The sequence below is a fragment of the Hemicordylus capensis genome, chromosome 1 (genome assembly GCF_027244095.1).
Source record: "Hemicordylus capensis ecotype Gifberg chromosome 1, rHemCap1.1.pri, whole genome shotgun sequence".
In the NCBI taxonomy this organism is placed as follows: domain Eukaryota; kingdom Metazoa; phylum Chordata; class Lepidosauria; order Squamata; family Cordylidae; genus Hemicordylus; species Hemicordylus capensis.
Window position 1 is genome coordinate 224,557,326 of NC_069657.1, and position 15,019 is coordinate 224,572,344.

A 15,019-nucleotide genomic window follows, 5' to 3' on the forward strand; every position below is an offset into this window, starting at 1 on the left:
ACGGCCACTGCCATGTGGTAATTTAGGATGGAAAAGTTCTGATTCACTTCACAAAAGTTCTGCTGACCTGAAGTAGAAAACTGGCAGAAATAAAATTTCTCTCTCATTCTGCAAGTAGTTATGGTTGGAGTAATGATATCACAAATAGATTTTCTATTTCAGAAACTCTCAATAAAGATAGGAGGAGTCCAGATGAGAATATGGCAACAGTTAATTACAAATATTTTTGAATAAAGAAAAACCAAAAATCAAGGAAATAATTTTGAAAGATGTGGAGGGAAGGCAAGATCAATGAAAATTACACCTTCCCCATAGCTGTGTCCCTTAAAAAAGAAAAGAAAAGAAAATCTTTCCCGTGTGATTAATTTAACTAAAACCACCTAGGTACAGATTGCTGAAACCAGCAGTCTTGTGACCACAATATTTGACAAACCGCCCCCTAAATTTTGGGTGAAATCTTTTTTCACCCAAGCTTTTTAATTGTACTGTGGTTTTATGTCAGTTTCATTTTAATCTGTTTTGTGGTGTTGTAAACTGCCCAGAGATGGAAGTTTGGGACAGTCTACATACTATAAATAAATAAATAAATAAATAAATAGAAAATCCAATTACGTTTTTAAAATATTATAGGTAGCACATGGAATATTTGAAGAAACAAAATACCTGGAGCTTATGATTGTTAATGACCATAAAATGGTAAGTTAATTTTATTCATTACTTTTGTTAATTATTGGCTTATCTAATAATTGCATTATCTAGTTTAGTTTTCCAACTATGCTAGAATATTAATATTCTCTCTTCTCTAAAACTGTTAACTATTGTATATATTATGCATTAATGCAACTTGATGAGTTTATATAATTTGCTAATAGGGATTGTGCATTGCAGTGGAGGAAGGGAATTATTATACAAATGTGATTTTAAAAAATGCAGCAAGTTCCAAATCAGTTCCTTTGTGCCCATTGTTAAAGGTTTACAGGAAGCAGAACTGGGCAAGGCCACAATCAGCCATTCCAGTGCCATTGCAAATTGAAATAGCTGGAACGGGGTGGGCGGGGTGGGGTTGGTTGGATGAGCCAATGGCCTCACTGAGGACAACAAAACTAGTCATTTTGGCCAGCTTTTGTAGTCATCCATCTCTCACAGTGTTGTTATATTTCATACCCTCCTAATATTCTTTGAGGTACTTCCTGATATCTGATTATTTCCTCAGGGACCCATAGTGATACCCTACCCCCAGGCAACACTGAATATCATTCCAGCACCATCAGTAAGAACAAAAAGAAGAGGAAATTTGGGTTTACCCACACTTCCTTAGGCCATGCAACTTTGATCCCCTGTGACCTTGTTGTAAGGTTGTACTGGCATAAGACTGAACAGGAAGTCCTTGGTCTGAATTTTGTCTTTTTCATGAGAGCCAAAAACCAGGAGGCCTTAGGTAATATAGGGATAATCTCTCTCTGAAGCCGCATGGGCTGGTGACCAGCTGCACAACTCCCGTCATAGCCAGAGTGAGGTGAAAAGAGAAAGTCATGCCATGGAGCTGGGGCAGAGCAGGAAGATAGAGGGAGAGGGATGCAATGGTAGTCCATTTGCTCCTGCCAGCCATACCCTCCACCCCCAGCTCTTCTGGCACCAGCTACCGTGGTTGAGCTCTAGAACCTTTGCTTTCTGGAGTTGCAGATTTTTTTAGATGTTCTAGGAACAAAGTGATTATACTCCAGAGCATGCTGAGAAACACTTTTTTACCACTGACTAACCACATCCAGTTCTCTAACAACTTTGATTTAAAATGAAGGCTTAAATGAAAGAAGGGATGGAACCATGCTCACCTCAACCCCTCTCTCACTATTGCCAGGTCACTAATTCTGGTTTGTGAAATGAAGCAACTCAATATTTAAGCATTCATAAAAGAAATTCTTTTCTCTACCTTCCTTTTGGAAGAATCACTTCTTAAGACTCTGATACCACATCCCTGTCAGTAGTCAAAACCAGGCTTGAAAATAGCAAACTCTTCATAGGCCTTCCCACCTTTGCTCACTGCTGGGATATTCTAAGTCAGGAGTTCTCAAACTCGGATCCGCAGAGATTGTTGGACTGCCCTATTGTAGCTGTCCCAAGTTTGAGAGTCTGTCTCCTTAGAAATGCATGTACCTGGCAACTAGCAAGGAATGAAAGGAGGCATGTGTGCCACATCCCATGCTGGCAATTGCAGGGAAGCTTGTTTTCTTGCTGGCTGATTTGATATTTTCATTGGTATTTATATGCAGTTTTCAGAATGATGAAGAGTAATGGATTATTTATTTAAATCACAGTTGTCTTTTAATGTATCTAAGTAAAAAAAAAATGGTTAAAGTACACTAGTTCAGTTTCAGGATAATTTTATTGTACTAATAGTATGCCATGGCAATGGCCAACATGTGTAATGCAACTCCGGCATTACTGATCGTGCTGCGCATGTAAAGGTTCTGGTACAGAATTTCATGAATGAATGATAAATGATAAAGGAAAATATTATTAACAGAACAGTGATTTGTTCTTTTCTTTGTCAGGAGGCAATGAAGAATAACTGACATCTTGATTTTATTATAACTAACATTTTCCCTTTAGTTCAAAAAGCATCGATCATCCCATGCTTATACAAACAACTTTGCGAAGTCTGTGGTAAACCTTGTAGATGCTGTAAGTATTACCATAATCAATGCAGTTAATAGCACATGACTCAGCATGTTTCTTTGCAGTTACTGGGGTGAAAATAGAAGTGATAATGGCATATAGGCATTGGTTAGAAATCACTTTAGGATGTGACTTGCATAGACTGTAGAAAGGAAACCTGTGTTTCATGAAACACAATCTTGACTAAGGCTGGGCCAAAATCTTCTCTCCCATTTAATGATCCAATTTGTGGGTCATGAAATTGGGATGACAACTTTGGGGGTGCAGGTGTATATGTGTGGATTTTGGGGTTAGGCAAAACTCACCAGCATTCCTCCTGGCTCCTTTTGCCTGGAGGCTGCTGTTATGTCCCAAAATGATACTGCATCATGATGTAATGTTTTTCCAAGGGCCATATTGGAGAAGGTGGCCCCTGGAAGAACGTTTGGAGCCCCCCCACCACCCGCGCGGCAGAGGACTGGACCTGGGCCCCAAGGTCCGGTTCTAAATGCGCCTCTGTCCACTAGCTATCTTTTCCTCCAAGAATACTCCTGGAGAAATCCCCAGAATTGCAGGGCATTCTGGGATAAAACAGCAACTGAAAGGATCCAGGAGAAGCACTGGTAAATTTTTTGCACCTCCACAAATTGTGCCCTCCTGAAAAGTGAAAGAGACTTCGCATCCTCTTTTGCTCCCTCAAATTTAGCTGAATTTTCAAATGTTCATCCCAGCCCTGTTTTATGCATCGGGAGCAAGAATTAAGATTACGTTTTTATGCTTATTGTTCACTTGAATAATATGAGATATAGTATAGTATAACAGAATATGTTTAGCAGAAAAGTATAGCAAAACAAGCTAGAGAATTAAGTGGCATACTGAGGCAAGAACTTCATTTTTTTTAAAATGCAGACAGAGACCTTCCAGAAAAATGGGGAGAGATAAAAGGAGGTTGTTCCTCCATCCCTCCTCCTGCTCTCGCATATACATACACATAGGAGTCTCTCGACTTTGGGGCTACGTCCTGTGTCAGTGAGTTTGAGCCATTGGAAATTTGGGTTCAGTTCAGATTCTTCAGCATTTTTAATTCTCTCTAGTTCAGACATTAACTTTAAAAAGTAGTTCAGTCAGTTAGTTCAAACATTTTGAACCACTTTAGATACATCTCGTGCAGAATAAGAGCCCATTCTCACGTCTGAGTGAAAGGGCTTGAGGGCAGGTGGTGGGAGAGGCAGCAGAAGCTTGCCTTCCCTGCAGATGAGCAATAGGGAGTTGCTGCCCATGTGGATTGTGCACCCAGACGGTCCATGGCTGCCACAGGAAGTGTGGAGTTGTAGGGGTCGGGACGCGTTATCCCAGCCCCCAGAAATCTCATAATGCACCACATGAGGCACCTGAAAGTTTTTCAGTGCCGACTGAAAGCAACCAGTACCGACAGTCAATCAGCTTAACAGAGTTAAGGTAGTGCTTGCTCCCTTGACCGTGTTTAAGAGGCGGGCTCCATAGGCGGGTTTGCTGCCAAGGCACCACCAGATGCCAATTGACTTCTGGCAGTTCTGCAGACAGACAAGCTTGGGCTTAGCTGCTCTAGCCCGGTCTTGACTGCTTGTGAGAATGGCCTCTAAATATACCACTCTTTTGCTTGCAGTTCAACTTGTAAATAAATACACTAGGGAATTCACTTGAGGATTTTTTTCTTAACTATTTTAAAGATTTTATGAACAAAATATATATGACAAGATTTAAAAACACACACACAGAAGGAGTACCCTGTTTAGGATGAGCGATAGAATGCCAGCAAGGTACACTGCAGGCACAGCCTTCAGATATTTAGAGTTCAGTGCTGGTGGTTCAGACTGAAGGCAACCTAAATACTTTAGGTTTGGGTTCTGTGCTGGCTCATTGGGCGGGGGGGGGACCCTCTCTGAACCAGATGTTGGGTTCAGGTTCAGTTCAATTTGATTCCTTGACCTGTGTGTGCCCTTTGTTGCTGGGATCCCCATTTCTGGAGACCTTTATCAACCCTGAAGAACACTATAATTTTATACTCTTAGAGTCTGAGGGTTTCAAATATATGTAATAGTAGTTGAAGAAATATGCGTTTAGCACATATTCCATCACATTATTATAATTTCCCACAGCATACCATAAGCACTACAGTACATAATGGTGATGTAGTAATAAAAAGTTAATGTAGATCTACTGCCTGTAATATTGTAATATTTTAAATTTGGAAGGGGCCTTGGAGGTCTTCTGGTCCAATTCCTTGTTTAGTGCAGTTAACCATTATAGCATCTCTGAAAGATTAATGTAAGCTTAATGGAATATTTATTTTTAGAAAAATTAGAGGCATATTGGCTAATTATATCCCCATGTTTCCCTCCTGCTTTATCCCCTTTGTCCTTCCACTGACTCTGATTGGCTAACTGTGCATGTTTGACCCAGTGTTCTACTCCTGTGCCTGTCCTGTCTGCCTTCAGATTTACAAGGAGCAATTGAATACCAGGGTTGTTTTGGTTGCCGTTGAAACCTGGTCAGACAGGGATCGTATTAATATTCGCCCTGACCCAAGGCAGATGCTTCATGACTTCTCCAAATATCGACTGCATTTCATCAGACAGCGTGCTGATGCTGTACACCTTCTTTCGTATGTATTATTAACTCTGTTTTGTACTGTCTGTGTTTTCTGAAGGACTCTCCCTCATGTTCACATTTTGTCTACTTATTTATGTTTCCTTGCTATGTCTCAAATACTGCATAGGGCTTTTAACTATTGTTATAAAATTACAAAAAATTATAATTACTATTTTTGCTATTACCATGATTCATATAGCACTTCTCAGCAAAAAAAACCTCAACATGGTTCACATAGAAAAAGAGTAAGAAAATAGTAATAATAATAATAATAATAATAATAATAATAATAAAAGATCTTCAAAATGTACACCAGTGTAGCAAATGTTGAATTTTTCTATTTTATTTCAAAAAGAGCTTTTTCAGAAAGGAAAAAACCAGAAGTAATTTAGAAAATGCAAGATGGTAGCCAATACACTGTTTTTCTGATGTACACTACAGTCTAGATACAGATATACATAGATAGAGGCCAGCAAAGTCTGTCCTGGGCTAAATCTAGGTGCATTGTTTATGGTTTCTGTGCAGTCACTAGAGTCTGCACCTATTCAAGCATCCTTTGGAAATGGATCTAGATCTAGGAAATATTTTGGGCCATAGCGGTGGTCAAAAGTTTCCTTGCTTAGGATTCAGAGGACCAGTCCACCCCCTAAGACATCATCCTCATTGCTATTTACAACCATACAACAATAGGTTTACTTGGAGATTCCAAGGGAGAGAAACAGGATAAAACCCATAAAATGGAACGGAATCCTGAAGGAACAATATCCTGAGGAACTCACCTCCTCTTCTGTAGGATCCCTGTTCTAGGCACCCTCCTCCCAAACAAGACCAAGGATGCATATTCTCTATGTATTGTGTCAGGTAGATGGTCTGAATGCTCCCATTTACCATATTGCCAAGAATTATCCTTTTTGCCTCTATATTATGAGAGCCCATCTCTTCAGTGGGGCTACTCTTAGTTTTATCCTTTATGACTGTTTAGCTTTATCCTTATATTAATGGAAATAAAATGCATATTTGTTGAAACATACTACATATGGAGTTATTTCACACATTTCAGGGTGTTCAGTTGCTACTTTGCTGCAGTTGTTAATATTATTTGTTTGTCTTGTTCTTAAGGAATGTAACATTTCATTACAAAAGGAGTAGCCTGAGTTACTTTGGAGGAGTTTGTTCTGTGGCTAGAGGTGTTGGAGTAAACGAGGTAACATTTCTCTTTTGCACATTTTGTGGGTGAGGGGTACATGAAATAATTTCTTCAACGTGTCTTTTTTTTAATGGGTGCTTCTCAAAGTGTATCAAGAAATTCAACAGTTGACATCCTAACTAAAGCCACGTGCATGCAGCCAAAGAATGCACACCTATAGCAGTCATGTCCCTGCTTCTGAAGCGCAGCTGCTCTTGTGGAGTGGGGAGAACTATTTTCACCGATCTTGCCTTCCCCCAGAAGCACTCTGAGCAACACACAATTATGTCTCTAAGGGCTACGTGACCCTCAGGGATATAACTGCACATTGCTCAGAGCACTTCCAGGGGAAGGCAAAATCAGCCCCCAACCGCAAGTGAGAACCTGGGACACTGCTTCTATGGGCATGCATTCTTTGGCTGCACACACAGAGCTTTTATTAGGATGTCAGCCAACATCTTTTTAAAATAGATGTATTGAAAGACCTTTGACTGAAATATGGTTGTCCAAACATTAGTTTTCATTTTATCTTAATGTCAGTATAGTGTAACACACGGACAATCCAAAAGGCAAACAACCTTATCTCCAGGTTAAATGCAATGGCAGCCCACATTTGAGAGGTGAAGCTGTTCTTATATATTACTCATTAGGAGTGGGGGTGCAGAATCTAAATGTGAACTTGTTCTGATTCTACTAGTCAGCGCACCTGTTTTTTAAAAAACCCACCATAAACAATATAAAAGATGATATCCTAAATCTTTATACAGAAGTGCCCTTTGAACCTAGTTGGGCATTGAAAGATATTGAAATTGGGCTGCAGTCAACCTTTAGTGAATAACCTGTAAAATAACCTTTTTGCACAATAGATTTAAACTGTTTTTACTTGTCATATATGGAGATGTGAGTTGGGAAAAAAAATTTCTGTGAAAATTTCCCCCACATTTTATTTCTACACTTCTCATGCTGTATGTTAAAAATGTTGGTACTTAGACTTAATGTGCATTGGGGTAAAATAATTGTTAGATTGCTAAAGCTCAGCTGAGCTGCATGAGTTTCTGCAGCATAACTAAGAAAATTGGATTCCTGCATAATTGTTTTCATTTCCTGGAATATGTTTTTCTATTGTTTTTAGTGTTTAGTGTGCATATTTTGGAATGTGTAGTAGTTTTATCAGCTTACTATTTAATCTTGTTCTAACAGTATGGCCTTCCCTTGGCAATGGCACAAGAACTATCCCAAAGCCTGGCTCAGAATCTAGGAATACAGTGGGAGCCAGGAGCCAGAAAACCAAGTATGTACTTTGCATTACATTCCTTCTGTTCTGTTCAGACTGTTTACAAAACATTTGCACAGTTTTATTGTTAATAATATATACATATAAAGTGTATTAAAAGAGCTGGAACTGTAATGCATAACTTTTTCAAGAGTGTTTAATATACTGATATACAGTATGCAAACTGAGATATATATCTAGATCTATATCTCAAAACACTGTATATTAAACAGTGGAGGTTCCATTCCCAGCTGCAACCACGGATAACAACACCGCAGATAATGAGACATTGAGGGAATGGAAATTGGGGGAGGGGTGTTAGGTTCCCGGAGAGAGAGAAAGGCAAATTAAAAAATGCTTTAAAAGGCAGAAACAAGTGAAATAACATATCGTGTCATCCTCTCTAGGTCTCCAGCTGTCCAGCAATGCCCCCCTCAACCCCCAATTCAGCCAATTTTCTGCCAAAAAAAAATCACAGTTTTTAAAAAAAGGAAAGACCCACAAAATGGTTCCATTTAGTGAAATGGAGGCCGTAAATGACCTCGGAGGTTATTTCCGCCCCCCCGAAACCATGGATACGCAAAATTTAACCCTTTGAACCATGCACAATGAGGTCAGAGCTCCATTGCCCAACTGCAGATACGCGCAATTGTGGTTGTTGGGGCTGCTGTAATGAGGTCCTCATCTACATATTTAGCCAATTAAGTGTTTCCAATGCTGTGTTTCATTAAGCAGTCAAATTTTTATTGACTCCAGTATTAGTTTTCTAAGGGAAAGTGCTACTTTGTAATTGTTGTTTAGCGTAATCTAATTTGTTGACTATTGCACTAAGGCTGCATTCTCACAACCAGAATTACCCTGGTTAATGTGTTAACAAGAATTGCTTAGCCTCATGGAGCTGATCGTAAGAATGCAGATTTCCCAGGTAATCCTGGTCAAACTACTTAGATAACCAGGATCTGATCCTAACTATCCTGTTTAAATGGGGTTCATTTAACTACAGTGGTTTGACCAGGACTACCTGGGAAATCTGCCTTCTTATAACCAGCTTTGCAGTGCTCAGCAATCCTAGTTAACTCTTTAACTGCAATCACTGTGATTGTGAGGATGCAGCCTAATTTAGTTAATTTACTTTAAACATACCTGCTGTCTGAGCCTAAATCTTTCTGTGGCAACATATAGATGTTTAGAAGAGGGTATGAAAGAGGGCGGGCATCAATACCGGAAGAACAAGAGAGGGAACCTCAGAGGTGCACTTGAGATATACAGGTGAAACTCGGAAAATTATAATATCGTGCAAAAGTCCATTAATTCTAGTAATGCAAATTAAAAGGTGAAACTGATATATGAGACAGACGCATTACATGCAAAGCGAGATAAGTCAAGCCTTAATTTGTTATAATTGTGATGATCATGGCGTACAGCTCATGAAAACCCCAAATCCACAATCCCAGAAAATGAGAATATTACATGGAACCAAGAAGACAAGGATTGTAGAATAGAACAATATCGGACCTCTGAAAAGTATAAGCATGCGTATGTATTCAGTACTTGGTTTGGGCCCCTTTTGCAGCAATTACTGCCTCAATGCGGCGTGGCATGGATGCTATCAGCCTGTGGCACTGATGAGGTATTATGGAAGACCAGGATGCTTCATTAGCGGCCTTCAGCTCTTCTGCTTTGTTTGGTCTCACGTCTCTCATCCTTCTCTTGGCAATGCCCCATAGATTCTCTATGGGGTCAGGTCAGGCAAGTTTGCTGGCCAATCAAGCACAGTACACTGTATACTTTTCAGAGGTCCGATATTGTTCTATTCTACAATCCTTGTCTTCTTGGTTCCATGTAATATTCTAATTTTCTGGGATTGTGGATTTGGGGTTTTCATGAGCTGTACGCCATGATCATCACAATTGTAGCAAATTAAGGCTTGACTTATCTCGCTTTGCATGTAATGCGTCTGTCTCATATATCAGTTTCACCTTTTAATTTGCATTACTAGAATTAATGGACTTTTGCACGATATTCTAATTTTCCGAGTTTCACCTGTATGGTTGAGTCCAGCATGTTTTAAGAGAATTACTTCTTCAGGGGCATTGGTTAAACAAAGTCTCTGAGTCTCTGTATTGTCTCAGAATAACCATTTCACCTGAAGAAGAGACACTTGAAATTCATTAGGTTCAGTAACATATATTTGTAGTGTAGCTTTGAGATTCTCTCTCTTTCATAGTTTCTAGAATCGGGTGTACCATAATTATTCCAGTGCAGCCTCACAAAATAACATTACTTTGACATGTGCATGAAGTATTTCAGGAAATATGCTGGCATAAATATTAAAGACTGGAATATTATACCTTTTACCTAATATCAAAGCCTACCTATGTTGACATTGGCTATCATCCACTAGTTCAGGCATGTCACACTAGTGCAGAGATGTTGTGCTAGACTTTATTCTAAGTCGAGAGGTTATGTTTCAGATTAGTGCAACAGGGTGCACTCATGCTGTGAAACCTTTCTCAATCCATATATGCTGCAGGGAATGATGCAAAGCTGTCTGCTATTCTGGTTATGCAAGTGCAATGTTTGCGTAAGTGGACTGAGAGTGCAAGCGATTGCACAGCTTTGTTCATCCACTCAGCTATGTGACCTTGGGTGTTTCTTTGTTTCTTGCATTAGCACAGTATTAGTCTGGATGTCTGCTGTTATCTCTAAATAAATATACCTTATACTTTAAGAATATACAAAAAGGTAGCCCAAGTCCAAGTGACTGGTAGCATGATAAATGCCGTCCTGCAGTGACGGCGGATCTGGCCCAGCGTGGAGGCAAGGCGAGGAGGCGGCGGCGGCCCAGCCGGAGACTGGGGTGCGTGGGGGAGAGGTTGCCGGCCCCAAAAAACGCACAGATGCTCTGTGCGGGGGTCGGCTTGTATTTATTATTTCTCTATGTAAACTGCTTTGGAAATCTTTATTGAAAGGCAGTATATTGATATTTGTAGTAGTAGTAATAACTATAGCTTGCTGTTTTGTGTTAACTGGCTAAACACAAGCCATAGATTGCCTGGTTTGGTGTTGTCTGAACTGAGCCTCAGCAATTTCGATATGCACCCAGAGGGTTCAAACTGTATTCAAACTAGCAAAGAAGTGTCAGTGACTAGAAAAGTAAATGATCTGGATTGTGATCCATTGTATCCATAAGAACTGGGTTTCTGCGCCTGCGCAGGGACCTCCCAGGCTGACTAGCTAGCTCCTCTTTGCATCCCGCCCGTCTGCACGTGCTCTGCTTATTCTGTTGGAATTGACGGTTGGGGCGCTTCTCCTTCAGTTTTCTCTTGACCGCCAAAGCGTATACACCTCTTGGCTGTTGCTCCTCGTTGAGAAAATTAGGACTGTTTTTTGACTACTCTATTGCTTATTGATTATTGTTTGAAAACTCGGATTGAACCTCGGAACGGAAAACGGCTTGATTCTTGGGACTTTGTCTTTAACTTTACGAAAGATTGAGGATTAAACAGCTTTGACTCGGATTGGCAAACGGACTTGTTAACGGCTTTTGGATTGTTTGTTGCCATACTCGCTTCCTGTGTCTGACTGAAACAGTTGCGAACGGGATGGAAACTAAGAAAACTTTCAAGCGCTGTGAAAAATGCCGGGCAAAATTGCCCTCCACTGATTACCATGACGCATGCTTGATGTGTATGGGAGAGGAACATAACACGGCTGCGTGTAAGATATGCTGTTCCTTCTCGAAACAGACGAGGCAGAACAGAGCTTTGAGGCTACGCGCGGCGTTGTATGAGGAAGCTCTTCGACCGCCGACGCCACGGCCTTCGACGTCGACCAGCTCCGGATCGATGTCGGGAATGCCTTCGATGTCGAAGACACGTGAAACATCGGGCTCCCCGAAGCCGAGTTCCAGCGGGTCTGCCGAGGTGCAGTCTAAAGCCGCTGTCGATACTCTATTTAAGAAACCGAAAGAGGTCTCCAAAAAACGAAAGCACAAAGACAAGGATCGTCGTGCGCTGGAGAAGGAAGATCGGCACCGTGAGATGCCTCGTCAGCGAACTCCTTCGCCGGCTGCGGTGCAGGTCTATGATGAAGACTCAGCTGAATCTCCTGAGGCACCGCCGTCTATGTCGATGATCGGTATAGCAGTGTCTTCAGCATCGGCTTCGACATCGACACCAACCCAACTCGCCCTGGGCCCTACATCGACATCAGCATCGGGATTGATGCCGAGGACGACAACACTGGAGTCTAGATCGATGCCAACAGCTGCGCGTTCGCTCGTCCCGATATCAGAGTCGACAACGCTTGACCAGATGATGTATACAGTGCCTCCGACATCGACGATGCCAGAACAGTTTTTGAATATGGGCTCTACTCCTGCGTCGATGTTGACGGCGTCGACATTGAGGGCTGTTCCTCATCTGTTATCGCCGGCAATTACGCCAGCTCAGTCTCCCTCGACACCAAGGACTCCAGGGCTGGCTGGACGAGATGACAGCCTACGGGAACTCTTGGAATCGACTTCCAGTACCCCTTCGGCTGCGACTTTTCGTGGTTTTGTGTCTGTGGACTTGGACGAGGGTCCTGTGCCTAACCAACCACGTGAGCAGGGAACTGTGGAAGGATTCCCAACTCCGTCGATTCAACCAACCCACACTTGTGGATTTCGACATAATCTCCCTAATGACTATGCAGAGTTTTTACGCTGGAAGGCAGAGCAGGGCGTGCGTGCTGGAACGCAGCCAGTGGACGCTACCCAACCGCTGATGGTGCCAGATCCACAGGTGGCAGCTCCTGCCCAAATGACAGCTCCTGCCCGAGTGACACCTATGGGTTTGACAGCTCCAGCTCAAGTAGCAGTTCCTACTCAGGCTGCAGCAATCAATTTGCCTGTACAGCAACAGTTAACTCAAGCTCAGACTTACCTTACTGTGAACCCTCAGCTAGTTGACATCCATCCTCGGCCACCAGAAAAGCCTGCGGGTAAAAGGAAGAGAAAAGCTATGCCTACGCCTTCTGAACCATCCTCGTCTCCCTCTGATGATAGTGGAGATGACGAATCTGGCCCTAGTTCTGAAGGAGATGATATCAGCCGCAGATCGGATCCACCTTCAGATGTACCTCCTAAGCTCGCAACCTCTCCAACTGAGGAATTGAAAGCCTGTCATGTCCTATTAAGGGACATTGCAGAGGCGCTAGGAATGGACGTAAAATCCCCGGATGCTGATGTGGCGGATCCCGTCTATAATATGATGAGGAGCTCCAAAACATCGCACCCTGTTGCCCTCACCATGATTCCGGGCATAAGTAAGGCCGCCAAGGTGGCATGGGACATGGTGGGGGTCGGGGCCCCGACCTCTAAACGCATTGAAAATTTGTATAGGGTGACTGAGGAGGATAACACTTACCTGCTACAACATCCTGTGCCAAACTCCTTGGTCGTGAGTTGCGCATCATCATCTAAAGGTGCACACCGTCATTCCACGCCGGGTGATAAAGAGGGCAGAAAGATCGATGTTATGGGTCGAAAGATCTATAGCACCTCCTGTCTAGCAATACGTATAGCTAATTATGCGGCGTGCATGGCACGATATAACCATCTCCTTTGGGATGCTTTAATGCAGGATTCAGCTTCGTTATCTCCAGAGGAATTTCAATGGAGATTTAATGATACATTTGAAAAGACCACGGCTGTTACACGCCAGCAATTGAGTGCCTTTAAACACTTGTCCGAGACTGAATCTAGGGCTATGGTGACAGCAATAAGCTTACGGAGGCATGCATGGCTGCGTTCGGCGAGCCTGCAGACCGATATGAAGGAGAAAGTGGAGTCTTTACCCTTTGATGGAAAGGGGTTATTCCACGAAGAAACAGACTCGTCAATGGAGACTTTTAAAAAAGTCAAAATTCACGGCGCGTACATTCATGACACCTTCGAGTGGGTCTAGCACATCTTCACGGACCCGTAGTTACTATCAGCGAAAGCCTGAGAGATATCGTGACAGAAGGGAGTATAAGAAACAATATAAACCCTATCAGCGCAATAGGGGATTCAACCAAAAGGCTAAAGGAAAAACTGCTCGGCAAGGTGATAAGGACGCCACGAAGCAGAACTTTTGACGGGGTTGTCCGTCCATGGCACTATTGTCCCAGCAACCAGACGCTACGGATTCCAACACCACCAAACAAGACATCCAGGACTCAAAACATCGGCCCTGTAGTTGCCAGATTCAACATCAAACTGGCAAGCCGTGCTCAAGCATGGCACAACATAACATCCGATCAATGGGTTCTAAGGATAGTTCAGACAGGATATGCATTGGAATTCAAGAACAGGCCTCCTTTTTCGGGACTGGTTTACACGCCAGCCACGGATGTGCTACAGGAGGAGGTCAGGGTGCTGCTGGAAAAACAAGCAATTGCACCAGTGCAATGGACGGACAGGCTGAAGGGTTACTATTCCCGTTATTTTCAGATACCCAGGAGAGATGGTGGAATCAGAGCAATAATGGACCTGAGAGGTCTCAACCTTTACATACGGACCAGGAAATTCAGAATGGTAACTTTACAAGGCATTCTTCCCCTGTTGGTCAACGAGCATTGGGCAGTGACCCTGGATCTGAAGGACGCCTACTTTCACATTGGGATCCAGGAGAGTCACCGCAAATACCTCAGGTTTACGGTGGGGGCACAGATTTATCAATACGCGGTGCTGCCCTTTGGACTCTCCACGGCGCCCAGAGTATTCACCAAGGTGATGGCAGTGGTTGTGGCATACCTAAGTACGCGGGGCCTAAGGCTCTATCTGTACTTGGACGATTGGCTGGTGGTGAGCCACGACAAGAGCATGCTAGTTCATCAGGTGCAGGAGTTGTTGGACTTGTTACAGGACCTCGGGATCAATGTGAATTGGAAGAAGTCGCGGTTGGAACCAAGAACCAGTGTAGATTTCATTGGGGCAGTTCTGGACCTGGAAAGGCAAAGGGCATTCTTACTGGAAGAATGAGTTGCTCAGATACAGACTCTCATACTGCACTTTCAGAGGTCGCCGCAGCAGCCAGCGGTACAAATCCAGAGATTGTTGGGATTGATGGCATCTTGCACTGCGACAGTGGAACACATACGGCTCCACATGCGCACATTGCAGCATTGGTTTCTCCGAAATTTCCGACCCAATGTGGATGGCCAGAATATGCAATTAACACTGCCGCCATGTACTCTTGCCAGCCTGCAGTGGTGGCTGGATCGGAACAATTTGAGCAGAGGGGTTG

At 42.7% G+C, this 15,019-nt stretch overlaps 1 protein-coding gene across 7 annotated transcripts in view; it reads left to right on the plus strand.

Annotated features, from left to right (window-relative positions):
- The window catches only part of ADAM23 (ADAM metallopeptidase domain 23), a 125,130-nt gene that overhangs the window by 54,072 nt on the left and 56,039 nt on the right, over positions 1-15,019 (plus strand). For all 7 annotated transcript variants that reach the window (XM_053282738.1, XM_053282740.1, XM_053282743.1 and 4 more), the window contains exons 9-13: positions 631-696; positions 2,611-2,682; positions 5,133-5,299; positions 6,406-6,490; positions 7,673-7,763. In XM_053282738.1, coding sequence (XP_053138713.1) covers positions 631-696; positions 2,611-2,682; positions 5,133-5,299; positions 6,406-6,490; positions 7,673-7,763 — 481 coding nt within the window. The remainder of the gene's footprint in view (positions 1-630; positions 697-2,610; positions 2,683-5,132; positions 5,300-6,405; positions 6,491-7,672; positions 7,764-15,019) is intronic.